Source organism: Arvicanthis niloticus, chromosome 27 (assembly GCF_011762505.2).
Source record: "Arvicanthis niloticus isolate mArvNil1 chromosome 27, mArvNil1.pat.X, whole genome shotgun sequence".
Lineage (NCBI taxonomy): Eukaryota > Metazoa > Chordata > Mammalia > Rodentia > Muridae > Arvicanthis > Arvicanthis niloticus.
This window is the reverse complement of record NC_133435.1, coordinates 28595181-28615930: the sequence shown is the minus strand read 5'-3', so window position 1 is coordinate 28615930 and position 20750 is coordinate 28595181. Positions and strand designations below refer to the sequence as shown.

At 43.0% G+C, this 20750-nt stretch overlaps 1 protein-coding gene across 1 annotated transcript in view; it reads right to left on the bottom strand.

The window, feature by feature from the left end:
- Positions 1–1074: 1074 nt before the first annotated feature.
- Positions 1075–20750, bottom strand: part of Scarb2 (scavenger receptor class B member 2) — a 61431-nt gene continuing 41755 nt past the window's right edge. Inside the window, exons 6-12 of the mRNA XM_076926493.1 lie at positions 12709–12828; positions 11806–11975; positions 10828–10946; positions 9369–9442; positions 8104–8155; positions 5811–5969; positions 1075–4041 (exon numbers count right to left, since the gene is read on the bottom strand). Of these exons, the coding sequence (XP_076782608.1) occupies positions 4003–4041; positions 5811–5969; positions 8104–8155; positions 9369–9442; positions 10828–10946; positions 11806–11975; positions 12709–12828 (733 nt within the window). The 3' untranslated portion in view covers positions 1075–4002. The remainder of the gene's footprint in view (positions 4042–5810; positions 5970–8103; positions 8156–9368; positions 9443–10827; positions 10947–11805; positions 11976–12708; positions 12829–20750) is intronic.

The following is a 20750-nucleotide window of genomic DNA, read 5'->3' as shown; positions in this document are numbered from 1 at the left end:
AAGACTCTTATCTTTTGATAAATTGATGTACATGTTTCTGTACTCTGTATTTTGTGGCTATAATTCTATATTTATACTGTCCCTAGGCATATGTTTTAGTACCTTATTGGCCTTTTGAATATATTTTTTGATTCTTATAATCTTAGACTTGAAACATTTGAGATAGATATAGTACATAATCTAATATGTCTTTGTATAGCTTTGGGTCAGAAGAAGTCAGTATGAGGAGCTTCCCTTGTGACACATGCAACTGAGGTCCCTTCCCACGTGAGAACATCTGTAACACTGATGGGAAACCTTATGACAGCTTTTGCTCCACTCTGATTTCAGGAGTAAGGTGCAGTGTTGGGCTGGGACTTTTTAAAGGTAATAAGAATTTTAGGACTAATATCTTCAATCTAAATGTCCCCAGAATCAAAAGCACCAGGCCCCTAGTAGTGTCTGATTTCCTAGCACCCTTCTTGGTGGGCTGCGAGCATTTCAGCTGGTTAGAGGCAGCCCAAGGTAAAGATGTAAGTGCAGGGATATGATAGGGCTTAGGGGGAAAACACTGAGGGGCTGGCTAGAAAGACAAGGAGATGAAAAAAGGTTTGTGGAAAGCAGTTCTCAGCTGGGGAAGGAGGAGGGGGAGAGAGGGAGGAGGGGGAGAGGGAGGGGAAAACAGGGAGGAGGGGAGATGGAGGAAGGGGAGAGGGAGGAAGGAGAGGGAGGCAGGAAGGGGAGAGAAAGAAGAGGGGAAGAGAGGCAGAAGGGAAAGAGAGGGAGGAGGGGGAGAGATCCTCCGAGGTCCTGCTAGGGAGCAGTTCTAGAACAAGGAGCCTGTTCTGACCCTGAGGCTGAGCAGCTAATCAGAGAAGCTGTCCCCTTAGTTTAGGCTTGCTTCGGTGTTTGTTATTAATGCTCCTTCCACCATCAAAGGTTTCCAAGTCTCTGAAGAGCCCTGAGAAGGAAAGCAGGGTGGAGGGCCTGCTTGGGTTGGCTTGCCTTTGCAGCTGAGCAGAAATTTACATGTGGCCCAAAGAGTGTGACTTAGGGCCAAGGCAAATTTCTCAAATGAGAGACAGTTCACAGTGAAACTTTATAGAAACTTTCTTTAATTAGTGAAACATTTCATTGTATTGTGGGTAGAAATAAAGCCAGGTCAAGAAGAACAACAAATGACCCAACTCTGTAAGCTACATGAAGAACATTCTGGTCAATCTTTTTAAAGTCAGGCACAAGCGATTTATACCAGTAACAATGCTTGAAGAATTCACACTGCAAACAACAAGTTAAAAATTATCCCCCTTAAGCAAAGACCCCAATAGGGGTTAGTTGTGTAGTGCTTGTCCCATGTGACTGACTATTAGTGATCTTTGTAGAACACAGGGAAGTAAAGCCTACTGGGCAGAGCCTAGAGCCTATGTGGAGATGCCCATCCGCCACCCTGTGCTCTCCCAGTTTCCTGCCACTCTCTGGCATGAGAATGCTGATGACCACAGCCTTTGGGGCCTGTCCAGGATAATGCCCTCCAAAGAATGAACACAGAGAACAGCTTGCTATTTTCAGCCCCACACCGAATGGATATATTTGTTGTTGATCAACCTATAATTCCCACTGTGCCTTGTGGGTTTGTCATGGACCTTTTAGAAAGAAAACACCAAATGAACCGCTGCTGTTCACAACCATGGCATTAATAAAGGATTAATCTGGTTTTGGTCTCCTTTTCTATGTGTGAGTCAGTCTACTATGTACATCAACCACTATAATTTCTGTGTTTAAAAAAATCTCCTCAGAGATGATTATATCCTGAAAATAGGAACGAACCAATTAGTATGCACTAGCTTATCAATCTATTAGTGTGGATAAGTAGTTGCATCAAGACAGATGTGTGTAGTTCGTGCTTCTAATCTCAGTACTTGGGAGGCTGAGATAGGCTCACCATAAATTCAAGGTCAGCCTATGCTACACAGTGAGTTCCAAACCAGCCTGAGCTGCAGAGTGAGAATGAAGACTAAGATATGCCAACTACCTATTTAAATATTGATGAAGTCTAAAAATATTTGTCATTACTAAAGGTCAGATATTTTCAATTTAGTTTCACAGTTTGGTGATTTGGGGTATCTATTATTTCTACTTCGATTAGTAGGAAAGGTGAAAACTTAACAAATTGTCTCTTCTAGAAGGGAAACATCAGCCAAGCATAGTGGCTCACGATTCCTAGCACTCAGGACACAGAAGCAGTCAGATCTGAGTTCAAGGCCAGCCTAGTTTACATAGTGAGTTCCAGAATAGCCAGGACTACACAGACCCTGTTTCAAAAAATACCAAAATTAAAAAAAAAAAAAACATAGTTTATTGCTTTTGTATCAAGAGAGGAAAATTTGGGCCTGTATATTAAGGCAATATTCCAATATGTATGTCAGTTTTTAAAAAATTTAAATACATTGAAATTCGATTTTTCAGGAATTCTATAAGCAGCTAACCAGATAATGTATAGGGTTCCTTAAAAAAAAAAAATCAATGGTGTAAGCCTTTAATCCCAGCACTCAGCAGGCAGATCTCTGTGTGTTCAAGGCCAGCCTGGTCTACAGAGCGAGTTCCAGGACAGCCAGGTCTACACAGAGAAACCCTGTCTCAAAAACCAAACCACAAAACCAAACCAAACAAAACCAAACCAAACAAGCAAAACCAAAAAAACAAAAAAACAAAAAAACAAACAAAAAAAAACCAAAAAAACAAAAAAAAACCAAAACCAAAACAAAACCATGGACTCTGAGAATCATGGACACTGCCCTCCAGGATAGCTGAGATCCGACCGCTGTGACACTGCTGATGTCCTTAGTCCTACACTGGAAGCCAGTGCCTTCCAAAGAGAACCAGCGTGGCAGCTTCTCACAACTTCTTATCTGAAGTGCCTTCTGTCTAGCAGTCTAACACTTGTGGCTCTGTCAGAAAAATGATTGTCACAGGAAGCAGAGGGCACTTAGTGACAGGGAGCCGCAAAACACCGGCTGGACTCAGAAGAAATGCCTCTCTAACCTGTGCAGACTTCCTGGATCTGTCTGTAACATAAGCTACAGGCAGACGGACTTCCATTGTTTTACAAATATCTCCTCAATAGTTGTAGCCACTGTGATTCTGTGTCACTGTCCTATGTGGTAACAATGCCTACAGGGTAAAAGTCATTGAGTCATTGATTCTGTTCTCTCAGCAGCACATTCCATATCCAAACATCTTTGACTAAAAGTGACGTTAGCCTAAGATGTCGTAACTAACACTGAATTCTATTCTAAATGAAATATCTGTCTTACCCTCACCAACGTTCCCAGTGCAACCTCTTGCTTCACAAAAGCACAACTAAAAACCCTCAGGAGCTCAATGCTATCTACTTACAGACACCACACCACCCCCCACCCCCTCCCCCACTTGATTCCTATACACTATAAAACAGTCAAAAGACTTGACTTATTTTCCTGAAAATTAGAGCAAGATGCAAAACCTAATGTTTTAGAGAAGGATATCAGACCCATTTGCATGGCACATTGTATGAAGCTATCATTCTACCCTGGGTACCACATCTTTTTGTGTAAGGAGGTGGATGGAGAACAACAGAGACACATACATATTTTAAATACAAAGTTTGGAGAATGAAGTATACTGAATCAGGTCAGGCCAAGTAACATTAACAAGTGACTCAGACATTGTATCTACAACAGGGATCACAAAATCCCATCAGCTCCCAGAGCCCAACCACAAAAGGTTTCTACACAAGATTATTAAATATTTCCGAGACACATGAACACAGTTTTAGAGACATGATTTTATAAAGCAGAATTGCCAGCCATGTCACCCTGTTCATTTCCCTCTGTCCGAGAGGGTCTTCTTGATTGCCAGTGCTGTGGCTTCACTTCCTTCTTGACAGGCCAGGAGCCCGTGAGGATGCAGGCTTTCCCCTGTCCTGGTCCAGGGCAGGGCAGTTCTCACATTCTCTCACCAAGCTCAGGCAACAGGTAAGTCCCATTAGGTTCGTATGAGGGGTGCTCTTTCATCTTCAGTTCCCTGAGACAGACAGAAGACGCAGAGGTTAAATGTTCAGGTCAGGAACTTCTGTCCTGACATGAAAGGTTGAGGCGAGGTGGCAGGGGTGGGAAGAGAAGCTGATGGAAAGGCAGTTCCCTCCACTCTTCTTGGCTGTCTTTGCTCTTTAAAACTCTAACCTTACCCTGTTAGAGGACAACTTTTCCCCTCCAGCCCCAATACCAGATCTGCAAGCTCCCCTCTGTATGGTCAGGATTATGACCCTTAGCATCCTGGACCAAAACAGCCTCCTTCCTGGTTTGTAACCTACCGGGGAGCAGTGTCTCGGAGGCTGTAGAAACTCACTAACACTTTTGGAAAATGTGAAGATGGTTAATTATGGATGCTAATTAGCATTCCTAGGTAGTCTACTTCTACCTAGGAAAATTCCACTGATGACACAGCCTGGCAGATCCATAGGTGGCAATGGTAAGCAGTCTGCCTTATCTCTAACTCTAGCTAGCACGAGTGAAAGCCACACAACAGGGTTTTCCAAGCTACGGTTTCAACCAGCTTCGTCTCCTGCTCAGACGGTTTAGCAGGATAAATGAAGGGAAAAGTGCAGTTAAAAACAGAAATTGCCAAGCACTAAAGAAGGGTGTCTGTGCCAGGCCTGGTGGGTCAAGTCTGTCATCTATCACTGAGAAGGCTGATGCCAAGTTCAAAGCCTGGCTAGACCACAGAGCAAGTTCAAGGTCAGCCTAGGCAGCTCAGAGAGATCTCATCTGAAAATGCATTTGTTTTTAAGGGTGAGGCATGTTTCTCAGTGGGAGAGTGCTTGTCTGTCTTTTGTCAGGCCTTTGCCTCAGCCTCTAGTTCCACAGAAAAAGAAGGGCTTCTATAGGAGCCATGAGACTCCTGGTCACTTGAGAGGCCAATCTGAGCCAGTTCAACCCATTCCTCCTGGAAATTTTGCAACCACCTTTTACCATTGTTACGGGATCTCAACCATAACACTTCCAGATATACCAAGGATTCTTAACAAGTGGTCTCTGGCCCCTTTGCTGGACAACATTGGAATTATTTTTATTGTATATAATAACCAAGCTTCTTGAGAAACGTTAAGCCAAGGCCTCTATGCTTTCTACATCATCTGATTCTCTCCAGAAACTCACAAGAGACTCTGTTATCACTCCTTTTATACATGGTGAAATTGAAGCCATTTCAAGACTCATATAGATGTTTAATAGTGGGATTTGAACCCAGGCAGTCCAGCACTGAAGCTTAGGGGATTAAAGGTTTTATATTATTTTCTTTAAAAAGATGTATTTATTTATTTTATTTGTATTTATTTATTTTATTTATATGGGTACACTGTTGTTGTCTTCAGACACCAGAAGAGCGCATTGGATCCCATTACAGATGGTTGTGAGCCACTATTGAACTCAGGACCTCTGGAAGAACAGTCAGTGCTCCTAACTGCTGAGCCATTTCACCAGCCCAAAGGTTTTATATTCTTGTTTCAAGCTATTGTTTTCAAAGATGTGAAGTTACCTCCTATGGGATGTGCCCAAACCCACTGAGAGACCCTCAAACACCAAACGGCACCATTCTGTCACCCACCCTGCCTTTCTCAATGCATACCAGTCCTGGCTACCACTCAGTCTGTCTGCAACTGTAAAAATCAGTGTTCCCCTCCCACCCCCCCCAATCTATCCAAAGGAGCCAGCTGGCAGCCATTCAATAGATTATTGAGGAATCCCTTGGGTAGACATATCAACAAGAGAGAAATTCCTCCAGCCAGCACTTACCTCATCCATAGACCCCTGTCCTCGACACGCCAACCATGTAAAAACCAAGCCAAAGAATACGCCCAGTGCCATGATGATGTAGGGTATATTGGTGACAATCAAAGATGTGTTAATCACAGACTTCAGTTGACTTGCGGTCTCTTTGTCAATGAGAACATTCTGGATGGGGAAGAAATGGTATTATCTTGAGGACTAGGTATCTCATGTGTGTTTGTGTGTGTGTCTATTTCAAACAAACCAGATATACTGAGAAGTCACCTAGAATAACCAAAGAAGGCATTTACTCAATCTATTTTCTCTTGAAAACAAGTACAACTCAACATAGATTGAAAATAGAGAAAGATGTTAAAAAATGTTGAGAAAATGTATGTTAAGGTTAGAGTATGAAATATCCCCACAGGCTTGTGTTTTAAATGTTGATTATCATCTTGTAGGACTGGTTTTGTTTGATTGTCTGTTTATTTGGATTTTATATTGAGATGGGCTCTCATTCTATACCCTTGGCTAGCCTGGAACTCACAATGTAGACCAGGGTGGCCTCCAACCTGCATCACTGCCTCTGAAGGGCTGGGTTACAGGTGTATGCCACCATGCTGCACTGCTTTGGAAGACCATGGAGCCTTTAGGAGAGGGAGAGCTGGCTGGAGAAGTGGCTTCCTGATCCATTGAGATGTGAAGAATCCAGCCACATGCACCTGCCACCAACCATGCTCATGAACATGGCCTCCTTGCCACGATAGACTGAAGTCCTGAAATCGTGATCCATTATAAACCTTTCTCCTTTAAGTTGCTTCTGTCACATTGACACAAAAAATAAGCCTTTGCTTGGCATCAGATAGGTCATTCCAAATTCATCTCAGCATTTCTTCATTTTAGAAGTGTCTCTGGTTACTTCAGGCCTGATAGAAGAGCTTGTGTTGCTGTCCCTAGAACCTCATTTATTGTCCTTGAAACCTGTTTATGTTCAGTAACTGTGAGTTCCTTGAAAGCAAGACAGCTCAGCCACCTGCACCCCTGGAAGAGCACCCAGTATACAGCAGGTACTTAATTAATACTGGCTGAGTAGATGAATGGATAAAACACTACAAAAATGGTATCCAGACAGTACTGTTTCTTTCCTGAGTACACATGACAGTCACTGGTTGTACTGGCTGGTTTTGTGTGTCAACTTGACACAAGCTGGAGTTATCACAGAGAAAGGAGCTTCCCTTGAGGAAATCCCTCCACGAGATCCAGCTGTAAGGAATTTTCTCAATTAGTGATCAAGGGTGTGTGTGTGGGGGGGGGGGCATTGTGGATGGTGCCATCCCTGGGCTGGTAGTGTTGGTTTCTATAAGAAAGCAAGATGAGCAAGCCAGGGGAAGCAAGCCAGTAAGCAGCACTCCTCCATGGCTTCTGCATCAGCTCCTGCCTCCAAGTTCCTACCCTGTGTGAGTTCCTGTCCTGACTTCCTTTGGTGATGAACATCAATGTGGAAGTGTAAGCTGAGTAAACCCTTTCCTCCCCAGCTTGCTTCTTGGTCATGAGGTTTTGTACAGGAATACAAACCCTAAGACATTGGTCTCAACAAAAAACTGCTTAACAGAGTTATGGAGCTAACAAGGATTGGAGAGAATTCCTAATCAAGGAAACACTCTAGTCTAGGGGGAAGGGGCGATGGGTTCTGGAGACCAAACTCAAGTTCTCCAGTATGAGCAGCGAGGACCTTTATCTGCTGAGACAGCTCTTTTGCCCCTGACATGTGACGTTCACAGACAGTATCTTAAGCTGTCTGGGTCTCAGTAGAGACAAAGGCTTCATGGGACAGCTTGGCAGTGCTTCTCCTCCAGCGCTCAGCTCCTTTCCCATAAGCAGCCCCTCAGAAGGGAGTTTTAATTCAGCTGGTGTTCTTGAGAAGGGAAATGTCCAAATCAGCTCCCAGGCACAGCCCCCTTCCACACTATGAAAGGGAGATTTTCTAAGGGCAGCTTACTTATATTTTAGAACATAATCTGAGACTGGAGAGATGGCTTAGCAGTTAAGAGCATCACTGCTCTTGCAGAGCACTGAGTTCAGAGAAGCCACATAGGGAAACTCACAAACTGCTGTAACTCGGTGCCCTCTTCTGGACGCTGGGCACTGGCATTCGCACCCATACATGCACACACAAACACACATAGTTAAAACTCTTTGTTTCAGAAAAACCACCTTTTCTCCCTTAAATGGCACATCACTACAGCAGCAGACATCATAATGGAAGTCCGGACTTGGACAGTTAACACATCCTGTGGCTTCCTCCTCTTTCAGGACTTACCTCATTGAGATACATCACTGGGAAAACCATAGTCCTAATGTCTCCAGTTTCACTGCAAAGACAAAGGATGGCATTATGTCATGGACATCCTCTCGAAAACATCTCTCACCTGGAGAGACAAGTCCAAACAAAGACTGCAGTGCACTTAATTCACCCGGTTACTGGGAACTGGCCATGGACTTCTTAGTTATCTTCATAGATACAGAAATCAGAAATCAAGACTGCAATACTGTCAGCCAGCAATCCAAACCTGCACAGCCATGCAGTATTTTAACAAAGTGTAAGCTACAGATGCAGACCCATCAAAGAGGCGCTGTTCAGAGCAGAGGACACAAGTGCCACTCTGGAAGTTTCTAGGCCACCATACTGTCTCTTCAACAAGGGCCCACTTAACCACTGTTTGACTTCTCTGTGATCAGTGTTTTAGGGGCTTTATTTTATTAGGGTCTTAGAATAGTCACATGCTATAGTTCTCATTATGTACAGGGTAGAGAAAACTGGCAGTGAAACCAAGATTGTAATTAAATCTGAAGAGTTCAGTAGGGGAAATACATCAAGGTTTATAGATAGGTGGGTGGATGGATGGATGGATGGATGGATGGATGGATGGAAAGACCAGACAGATGGACAAAGAGATAGATAGACACATGTGATTTTATATCCTGTCTTTCATTGACTATTTGATAGGTATTTTCTCAGATCTAAGAAAAATCCCACTGAAAAACGTGGGCAGAAGCTATTCTTGGTTTTTGTTTTGTTTTGTTTTGGAGGGGAGGGAAATTCTTAGTAAGGAGTTGTTTATGGTTGAAATGTGGAAGAGTAAGGCTGGATCTTAGAGCCTATTGGTAGTGTACAAATGAGAACTTGTGGTAGCAGAAGCAGAGGGAGTACAAAGAAAAGAGATGGAGACCAGTATCAAGGGTGGAGGACATTGCTAGGTGACTGGATAAGCCATTGCAGATCTACACGTCCTCAACGATTGTGAGTGCCAGCAGGTCACTTAAGTTTCGTGTCTTGGTTCTCTCAAGTATAAAAAAGACAGTAAAGCCATAGCTGATGCATATAAAGTGCCAACAGCAGCACCTGATGCATGGACAGCACCTTATAAAGGCCAAGGCTGAGGCACAATCAACAGTGAGATCATATCGCACTGGGGACAGACAAGTCAAGCGGTTGGAAGTAGGCTCTACTCCCCCGATAGAGGCCTACCCGAAAGTCACAAGGCAAACCCAGCATCTGCCTCTGTAGGAAGAGGTGACACTTACACAAAGTCATCCAGTTTCTTAACGTAAGTGTTGATCTGGAATCTCTTGGCCCCTCTTAAAATAATTCCAGTCAACTGCAAACAAAAAGGGAGAAAAAAAAAAAAAAAAAGGATCTATTCAGCCACATTTTCAACAGAGTGTAACTGTGGTTCTGACCCATGGGAACCCACTGCCATGTGTACAAGGGAGAGTGCACAGGGGAAACTGGTCTCTACAGCAGAACCACAAGTATTGATTGCACTAGGGGGCTTGGGATTTGTAGGGATGCGAATGCCTGGGAATCTGCTAACATGCAGATTCTGATTGGCAGATCACGATGGAACACAGAAACGGCATTTCTATTAAGTTCCCACAACGTTGTCCCTTGGTAGTGCAAAGTCTGGAAGTACTCCACCAGAAGCTACCAATTCCATATTGGATGTGACGTCTGGGCAGTTTTCCAGAACTAAGAGGCTGATGGGAAGTCCCTGCCAGAGAATGACTTCCAAATCCAGGGCCCCCCATACCAGAATATAGGAGGCATAAAGCAACAAGCACATATGTGCCCTGAGGGATTTTGCCCATCCAAATGTGACAAGCCCTGACAAAAGGGAACTACCTGATGGCTGACAGAGCAGGCATACAGTCACACCTGAGGGCTGAGGCTGCAGCCTAGCTGCTGCACTGCTTGCCTAGAGCATGCATGAAGCATGCTGTAGCCCAGGCTGGCCCTGAACTTGTGATCATCCTGCCTCAACCTCCTGGGTAGCTGGGATCAGGGGTCTGTGCTGCCAGGTTAAGTGAGATCTTTGAGTTTTTCATTTAGCTTCTACATGCCAGTCTCTACAAGAGAGACTCTTGCACTGAAGGGATCTCCTATCACTTTAACATTTTTTTTTTTGTGAACTCAAGAGCAAAGTATATACATGTCTGATACCATCTACAGGAATAATATATAAGAAACTGGCCAAAGTACCTATAGAAGGTTTGCCAATAACTAATGATGCTAATACTTATGCTTAGATCTCCATATTCCAAGCAGAGAATACAAATCGATCTGTAATTCTGAAGGTGGAATCCAACACTGTCTGATAGCAGGCTGGCCGGTTATATGGGTACAGCCTCAGCTGGTTTCGTGACTGAATTTGTACTGTTGAGTTCATTTTCTTTTGTGATGCTGGATTGAATCTAGGGCCTCATGCAAGCGAGGTAAGCACTCTACCGCTGAGCCACATCCCTAACCCCATGTTTTTTCTTTGCTTTCTTTCTATTTCTCTTTAAAGCAGGTTTGCTGGTTTCTGCAGATTTGACCCACAGAGTTCAGATATTCCATTACAGGCTACGGACCACAATGATCCCCTTCCACCCACTTGAATGGCCACAGAAGGAAGGCATGTCCCTTAAGAATGCTTTGGACTAAAGCGAACCTATGTGTACACAGTAAGGTATGCTCTTTTACCAAGAAGAAGCGTGTACTCACAGGATTAATGTCCACAAATGTCTCATGTTCTTCCTTGTTTGGACGCATGCCTTTTATGGCAGAAACGAACTTCTCGTCGGCTTGGTAAAAGTGTGGGAAAGACATAATAATGGGCACGCCTGCAGTGATTGACATAGAAGTGAACAGGGCTAGGTTTAAGTCTAAGAAGAATACACAGTTCCTGACTGCAAAATTGGTTCACAATGGAAAAAGAGAAGCCATGCCCAAGTGAGCTTGGCCAGGCTCCGTTCAACATTCACACTGCATTTCTGGCCACCTGCTGCATGCCCCATTATTATACTGCACCCCTTATACCAGCGTCCTGGCCACATTTATACTTACATAGCTACTGAACGTACAAGTATACTATGTCTACGTATCTATGTTAAATAACACCCCAGGACACTACAGGACTAAAAACCTTATCCTCACTTTGCATTTGAAGAAGCCGAGGTTCCCAAACACCACGAGAATTTCCCAAGGTCTCATAGCTGGAGGCTTTGGAGGAAACGGGCCACCTTAATGAGAGGGTCTCACCTCAGAGTACTACTAAATGACAATTCTCTCTCGTGGAATGATGTTTTTACTGTTCTTGTTTTGTTTGGGTTTTTGCTATTTGTTTCAGACATGGGGGGGGGGGCGGTCTTATTCTGCAGCTCAGGCTGGCCTGGAAGGTACTCATTCCATAGATCAGGCTGGCCCAGAACTCACAGAATTCCTCCTGCTTCTGCTTTTCAAGTACTAGGATTATAGGCTTAGACTCTCATGCCTCATACTATGTAGCCCAGGCTGGCCTTGAACTCTCTATCTTCCTGCTGCTGCCATCTGGGTTCTGGGATTGCAGGCATATGCCAAAACATTATTCCTGAAAGGTTGAAATTGCACTATATATTAGCATGGTGACAAATCTGGTTTCACCCCTCAGAGCTGTCTGCATTCTAGGTACCCGTAAACCATAACCTCCCTAGACTTTCTTACCATTCTTGCAGATGCTGATATTCAACACTCCCGAGTCCATGCAGTTTCCCTCGGGTATACAGAAGCCAGCATTTTCGGAGGTGTTGGCTAGTATTTCTGCAGGCACAGTATACCGAAAAGCAGGCAGTCCTTCTACATTCTCAAAGCCACTGAAAGTTATATGTACCGACCTGAGAGGAGGGAAGGATGCAAAGTCAGTGTAAGAACGTGGCTTAGCGGATAGCATGCTTGCCCAGCTCTGTAAAAGCAGGGTGCGGCAGCTCACATCCGTAACTGTAGCACTAGTGAGGTGAAGGGAGGAAAATGAGAAAGAAGTTCAAGGCCATCCTCAGCTGCATCAGGCTCTGGCAAGTTTGAAGCCAGCCCGAGACACCTGAGTCCCTGTCTCATTATATATACACACATATGTGTGTATATTATATATATATTATATACACACACATATGTGTGTATGTATATATATACATGTATATATATATATACATATATACATATATATATATGTATGTATATATATACATGTGTATATATATATATATATATACATACACACATATGTGTATGTATATATATGAAATAGAGAAGGGGTGGAGAATTAAGGAGGGGAGGGGGAGGGGAGGAAACAGGAAGGGATGGAGGGAGGAAAAGCAGAGGGAAAGAGAGAGGAAGAGGGAAAGGCAAGCAAGGTAGACTGGTTAAATAGCTTGCCTAGGGCCACAGAGCTTCGAGCAGAGTTAAGATCCAAATCAAAGAGCTACCTTCTGGCATCTGTGCCATGAGCCACTGCACAGCATCATGTCTTAGTGTGCCTCCAGCACCTGTACCAGGATGTGCACATTCCCATGCGTTGTGAGTGCCTCCGTTTATCCCACACCCTGTCTCACAGTCCAAGAGCTAAAATACCTGCATAAGTCAGATGAAAAGATGTACAGGACCTCATCCTTGCTTATCAGTGGGTGATAAGAATCGCCATCTGTCCCGTTAATCATATTGCACGTGTCTGTGGTCCACCAGTCCAGCGATCTACAGTACAGGGGAGAATACAGATGACTTACAGCTAGACCTTAAGATCTCTAACTGGTCAGTACCTTTTCAGGTATAAGTGGGGCTGGCTACAGCAGTACGTCACCCATACATAGGCACAGAAGTGGTAGAAAGTACAACAGGGAAAGAAAAAGTAGACTCCAAACCAAAATCACTTTTGATAACAGCCACAAATTTCTGTTTCTTCCAGAAGAGTGCACCTGCACTGGTGTTTAGGAATAGTGGTTTAAGGGCCAGCAAGACAGCACAATGGCTAGGTAAAACTCACAGCCAGACTCCAATCTATGGAATCTATGCAAAGGTGCAGAAGAAAAACCAAGGCTACAGTGTTGTCCTTTGACTTCTACAAGCAGTGTGACACACTTGCCTCTACATCTTACATCATATGCAAATACAGCAGCAGCAACAACAACAGAGATAGAAATACTGATTTACTTAAAACAGTAAACCCAAGTAGACATTAATGGCAGCCTTGCCCAGGACAGAGGGGCTATGTATTAGATATATCCCAGTCCTTAATATTCATGGAAGACCATTAACTACTCTCTGAATAGTTCTCCCTTCCAAATAACAGACTTGCCCAGGATAAGAAAAGATGCTAATACTGTGTTGCTGTCACTGAAAGCACAGTTGAGATAGCATGCTTTAACAATGGTTCATGTAGTGGACTAGGTAGGTATGATCCCTCTAGGTCTTTGTATTGAAATCCTGCCTGTCAGGTGATCAGGTCATGAAAGGATGCTCTGACATAAGACTAGTGACTGCAGAGGAGACCCTAGAGATAAGCATAGCCCTTCCATCGCGTGTGTGAAATTAGAGCAAGAAGGAGGCCTCTGTAAAGAACCACATCCCTCCCAGTATCAGAGCTGTGAAGAATACACTTCTGCCTTTTATTAGTCGTACGGCTTAAGATAACTTGTTAAAATACTCGGAACAGACAAAAACAGTACAAATAGTAAAGGAAGAAAAGACCAAAAAATAAATAGAAATCCTCCCAGTTTCAGGTGCAGATGGTGCTCTAAGTTCCTGCACTGAGGGTGTTTACCAAGTGAAAACAGGAAATCAAGGCTGCTAAAACACGAAAGGAAAACATTCAGACAGTCCACACCACACTGAAAACATAAATGCTGGTAAGTATACAGTGGTAGGCAGAGCTGAAGTGATGCTCTCCTGCATGCTGGAGCCCAGGGGAAGAACCGGAGTTCAGTTCCTAAGTTAGTAAGGACAGAGAATGTTCCACTAGGGCTAGAATCAGGGTCCAAGGAGCAGAGATTCCCTGCTCATCCAAAGAGGCCAAAGAAAGCAGCTTCTACCAGTGCTGCTCATTTTGATATTGTCCAAAGCTGGTGACTCAGAAATAGCCTCACAGCAAAACCTGAGCCATGCTGCCTGATGGCATGATGGGGGCCCACTTTGGGCTTAGGTTCTGAACTATATGGAGGCTGACTGGTACATTGAGAGGGATGAGAGGAGAGATAGACAGACAGATACACACACACACACACACACACACACACACACACACACACACACAACTAGCTTCCCAATGAAAACAACTGTGAAAATCATTTTTTATGATTGAAACCTATAGTAAAATACAGAAAATAAAGTCATCAAAGAAGTTAATTCACTTTAGAAGAAACTAAAATAATAGAACAGGTTAATTCTATAAACGTGTGTGCTTAGTATCGCAAAGTGGAACTTAAAAATAATACAGGCCAGGCCAGGGAGATGGAGGCCAGGCCAGAGACAAGGCTCAGAGGTTAAGAACACTTGCTGCTCTTGCAAAGGATCCGGGTTAGGGTCCCAGCATCCATATGTTGGCTCACAACCCTCTGTACTTCCAATTCCAGAGGATCTAATGCCTTGTGTTCTCATGGGCATCAGAATCACATGTAGTACATAGGCACACATGCAAAGACAAGATAGTCACACATACAAAATTTAAAAAAACAAACAAACAAACAAACAAAAAAAAACCCTTTTTTACATAGAAACTGTGGGAGCCTGATAATGAAGCTTAGCGTACGTCCTTGGTTAACATGCAGGAGGTTCTGAGTTTGATCTCCAATACCATTTTTAAAAAAAAAAACTAAAACAAAACTGGAGGTAAGTGGTGTGGTATTGAAAGAAACAAAAAGACAAAACAAAATTACAAGAATTTTAAAAAAATAGAAAACTTAAATGCCAAAAAATGTTTTGGAAAAAAAATCAATGGGAATAAAACTCCAGACAGCATAGCTGAAGAGAAAAATCATGAATTAGAAGATAGTTGTAGGGAATTTACATAAATACAAGATCAGAAAATGAAAAATTTATCAAGATACGGAGACTAGACAAAGAGGCTCCAATAAACTTTTAGAGGAACTCAGGGGCTAGGAGGCTAGATATGGAGGCACACAAGCATAGGTGAGCTTAGGAGCCTGGACATGGTGTGGCCACACCCAACACTTTTCCATACAATGTACCAAGCACCCTGTGAGCATCCTAGGACCCCTCCTTGCATCAGGCTGCACTGTCTTAGGCCTATGAATTGAGCTTGCATATCATTACAATCAGATTCATTCTGGATGGGACATGAGAGAGGAAGTCATAAAGTAATCTGCCACTCAAAATAAAAAAGCCACGGACTGGTAAGATGGCTCAGCAGTTAAGAGCACTGACTGCTCTTCGGAAGGTCATGAGTTCAAATCCCAGCAACCACATGGTGGCTCACAACCATCCATAATGATATCTGATGCCCTCTTATGGGTGACCGAGGACAGCTACAGTGTACTTACATATAATAAATAAATAAAAACCTTTGGGCCACAGTAAGTGGGGCCAGGCTGGAGCAAGAGGGAGAAGGGAAGGAGAGGGGGGAGATAAAAAAAAAACCACATACATTATGATCCTTAGCAATCATACTTCTTATCTTGGGACACTGAGAGAGTCCCAGACAGTCATCGGATCTTTTGAGGCCCCACGCATATGGCCTGTTGGGCATCTCGAGACCACCATCTCATTCTGCTGATCCACACTTCCACTTTGCTTTGAAGACAGTCTCTGTGCTATTGTGCAAATCTCCCCGTGCTTATTCCAATGCTTTGAATAAGATACCAACAGTCTGGAATCACTGGGCCTAAACACCAACCTCATGTAGCCAGACTCAGGTAAATGCCAGTAAAGTGACTAGATGGTAGCCAAAATCTTCCCCAGATCTCAGAATGGAAGTCCTAGATTAGACGTGTGCCTGTCCCAGGGCCAAACAGAATCATGACATAAAACCCAATCTGGATGCAGAAGATCAAAGGAAAGGCAAACGCTAAAGGTCAAAGGACAGTTGGCTCACAGCTGCAACTCCAGTGTCTGTGAGGCCAGCAGACAGGGCCAGAGCTCCGGGCCAGACTGGGCTACATAGTGAGAGTTTGACTCTTCCCAAAAGTAAACCAAGGGGGCTATGGATATTCCTCAGAGGTAGAGGCTTTAGCACATACAAGGACTGAGTTTAAAGACCAGTAATACTACCCCCCCCCAAAAAAAAAAAGAAAGAAAAAGAAAAATCAAACAGAAAACCCATGGTCGCACATTTGTGTGGTAACCCAGCACTCAGGAAGCAGAGCGAGGATGTCTGTGGTCTACACAGCGAGTTCCAGGCCAGCCTGGGCTATACAGTAAGACCTTGTCTCAAAATTAAATCAAGGTGCAAGGATGTGAATGTGAAGAAATTAAAATTATTGTCCTATTTGGAAGGAAAAATGAAAAGCATGAACCATAAAAATCTAAGCCTAGAAAAGAATCTAAAAATAAGTTCAAACATGTTAAATAACATATCACACATTTGTTGGGAGCCGACTTTTAGCAGAAAGAGGCTAGAAAGCAGTTATCAACTTCGCAGCCATCTCAAGCCATATACCCCGACATGAGACTTTATTTTCAGCAGCCTACAATAGCTGAGCACACTCTGATATCCCACAAAGCTTGTTTTGCTGTTTAGTGCCCCATGCTGCAAGGCGTACATGGTATCCACGCCTGCAAGGCCCATGGTGCACGTGCTATCCACGCTATACACGCCTGTAAGGCTTACGTCATATCCACACCTGCAAGGCACGTGGCAAAACCATATAAATACCCCAGATTTCCTTTCAATAAAAGAGACTTGATCAGAACCTCTGTCTTGTCTCCATTTTTCGAGTCTCTTCCCCTTTATCTCCACTCTCTCAATAGACCCTGACCCGCAGACCAAAGCAGCAGAGTGGTCCGGGACATTTTGGCCCCCCAGCATGGAGCTGAGAGGGCCGCAACATTTTGGCTGCTCAAAGTGGGGCAGCTCGGGCCTCAACACACATTTACCCATAATTTATTATGAATTTAAAAGACTAAGTAATCTTAGTATTATTAAAAGGAGAGAAAAGAAGTGTTTGGGGATAAAACAAAAATTAGGTAATAAAAGTTTTTAATTTGAAATAAAATACTGAATGAAAATGAATTTCCCCGGTCTGGGCCAGAGCACTGAGCAGATCTTGGGTGGCAGCTCTGCCCCCAGTCTCTAAGAACCCAGAGGAAGCCGGGATCCCAGGTGCTCTAACTCGGGCAGTATCCTGTCTGAGCTTGAGCACTGAGCAGATTTTGGGCCCCAGCACTTACCCCAGCAATTACACCCACCCCACAAAGTTCTGATACAACCAAGATAATAGGAAAGACAGTCTCCAGTCAGGGACAGGGCAGGTAGCACTAAGGAGATACAGATGGCAAAAGGCAAGCGCAAGAACATAAGCATCAGTAACCCAGGGTACTTGGCATCCTTAGAACCTAGTTCTCCCACACAAGAAAGTCCTGAATTCCCCATATCACTAGGAAAGCAAGATTCAGATTTAAAATCACTTCTAATGATAATGATAGAGGACTTCAAGAAGGACATAAATGACACTCTAAAAGAATTTGAGAACACAGGTAAACAGGTAGAAGCCCTTAAAGTGGAAACACAAAAATCCCTTAAAGAATTGTAAGAGAACACAACCAAACAGGTAAAGGAATTGAACAAAACCATCCAGGACATAAAAATGGAAGTAGAGAAAATCAAGAAATCACAAAGGGAGACTACCCTGGAGATAGAAAACCTAGGAAAGAAATCAGGTGTCATAGACACAAGCATCACCAACAGAATACAAGAGATAGAAGAGAGAATCTCCGGTGCCGAAGATATCATAGAAAATATTGACAAATATTGTCAAAGAAAATGCAAAATGCAAAAAGTTCTTCCCATAAAACATCCAGGAAATGCAGGACACAATGAGAAGACCAAACCTAAGGATAATAGGTATAGATGAGAGTGAAGATTCCCAACTTAAAGGGCCAATAAATATCTTCAACAAAATTATAGAAGAAAACTTCCCTAATCTAAAGAAAGAGATGCCCATAAACATATAAGAAGCCTATAGAACGCCAAATAGACTAGACCAGAAAAGAAATATCTCCCGTCACATAATAATCAAAACACCAAGTGCACAAAACAAAGAAAGAATATTAAATGCAGTAAGGGAGAAAGGCCAAGTAACATATAAAAGCAGACCTATCAGAATTACACCAGACTTCTCACCAGATACTATAAAAGCTAGAAGATGCTGGACAGATGTCATACAGACCCTAAGAGAACACAAATGCCAACCCAGGCTACTATACCCAGCAAAAGTCTCAATTACCATAGATGGAGAAACCAAGATATTCCACGACAAAACCAAATTTACACAATATCTTTCTAAAAACCCAGCATTACAAAGGATAATAGCAGGAAAGCTCCAATACAAGGCGGAAAATTATACCCTAGAAAGAGCAAGAAAGTAATCCTCTTCCAACAAATCCAAAAGAAGATAGCCACACAAAGATAACTTCACCTCTAATAACAAAAATAACAGGAGACAACAATCACTGTTCCTTAATATCTCTTAACATCAATGGACTCAATTCCCCAATTAAAAGACATAGGCTAATGGACTGGATACATAATTGGGTCCCAGCATTTTGCTGCATACAGGAAACCCACCTCAGTGCAAAGACAGACTCTACCTTAGAGTAAAAGGCTGGAAAACAATTTTTCAAGCAAATGGTCCTAAGAAACAAGCTGGAGTAGCCATTCTAAAATCTCTAGCCCAAGAACACAAAAGGAGGGACTCATGGCTCCACCTGTATAGATAGTTGAGGGTAGCCTTGCCAGGAATCAGTGGAAGTGGACAGCCTTGGTACCTGAAAGTTTGGATTCCTTAGTGTTGGGGAATTTCAAGAGCAGGGAGGTGGGAATGAGAGGATGGTGGGAGCACACCCTCATAGTAATTGGAGAAGGAAAGATGGGGTAAGGAGTTAGGCATCAGTGGAAGTAGAGGGCCTTGGTGCCTGTAAGTGTGGATTCCCAAGTGTTGGGGAATTTCAAGAGCAGGGAGGTGGGAATGAGAGGATGGTGGGAGCACACCCTCATAGTAATTGGAGGAGGTAAAGGGGTTAGAAATCAGTGGAATTGGAGAGCCTTGGTGCCTGAAAGTTTGGATTCCCAAGTGTTGGAGAATTTCAAGAGCAGGGAGGCGAAAATGGGAGGATGGTGGGAGCACACCTTCATAGAAATTCCCAGAATTATATGGACTAGGCATGATAGAGGCAGGAAGCTAGAAGACTAGATTCCAGAATTCAAACAAACAATTACCTTGATACTAAAATTTGTTTTGAGAATTGTATATTGCAGAATACATAGCCTTGGTGTATCTACTCATCAGGCAAGCTGAGCACACCTGCTGGAACCTCTGATGTCCTGGAATTCCAGCCAGATGCAGTGAAGACACAGTGTCAGAGGCTTATCAATTTATTCTTCCCCCAACCCCTCTACTAATATCTCAACACCCATAATCAGCTTGAAGAAGTTAATGAAGAGTCGGCGCCCCTATTCCCTGGGCTTGGGAACTGAGGTGGTTAATATTGGGCTGTCTTTCTAGGGAAAAGTAGTGGTTTTGGTGGAACAGGGAGGATTAGCTAGGATATATTGCATAGCCATAACTTACTGGTAGAAATGTGTATAATTGTTATTAAAATGAAGTTATAATTTCTTAAGTGGTACAAAATTTACTTTGATTTCAAATTTAAGGTTTTTATTGGTACAAGCTTCTTATTAATATAAAAGTGAGATGAATATTGTTACTATCATAGGCATTGTGCCTGTATAACACATTTAGGAATACAAGGCTTAGACCCAGTCCTTCTTTAACTTTTTTAACTTATTTGAGGCGGTTAGACTGTGAGTTAAGGGCCTATAGCAAATTCATGGCTTTGAGTTTATTGTTAGGGAGTTTTCTATATTTTCTTTAGAAATAGCTGAGAGGAGTTAACAGATAACTGTCCAGATAGCCTTACATGGATAGTTGGTTTTCAAAACATCAGAAATCCACAAAATTGACATTACAAACATTTCTGCATTAATGTTCATTTTGATTAGAGACCTGTCTGTTCCTGACAGCTTCCTGTCAGGAATTCGAAGAAGAAATTCTAAGAAGAATTGGATTCTAAGAAGAAATTGAGTATCTTTGGAGTTACTCCAGTTGTGGTGAGACAGCCACTAGGCAAGAATTGCCTCTTTCCATCTACAGACAAAATACTGTCCAGAAAAGGACACACTTGCAGAATAGTCGACTGATTATATCTGCCAAGACAGAGTAATCAGCCCTTAATAATTCTGCATCACTAGGTCTGTCAGATGATCCTGGGCCAGAAGGCTGAAGATCGGATGCTCCAACATTCTGTAGTATAGGGACTGTCCAGGTGTTCAGCGGTCTCTATAAATTGGCTATGTTTTAGAAGCTATGCTTTGTGCTTCCCATAATTTCAGTTAAGTCAGTCATTCTGGATTTCTGATGGGGTTGAAAACTTATAGTCTCATAGGC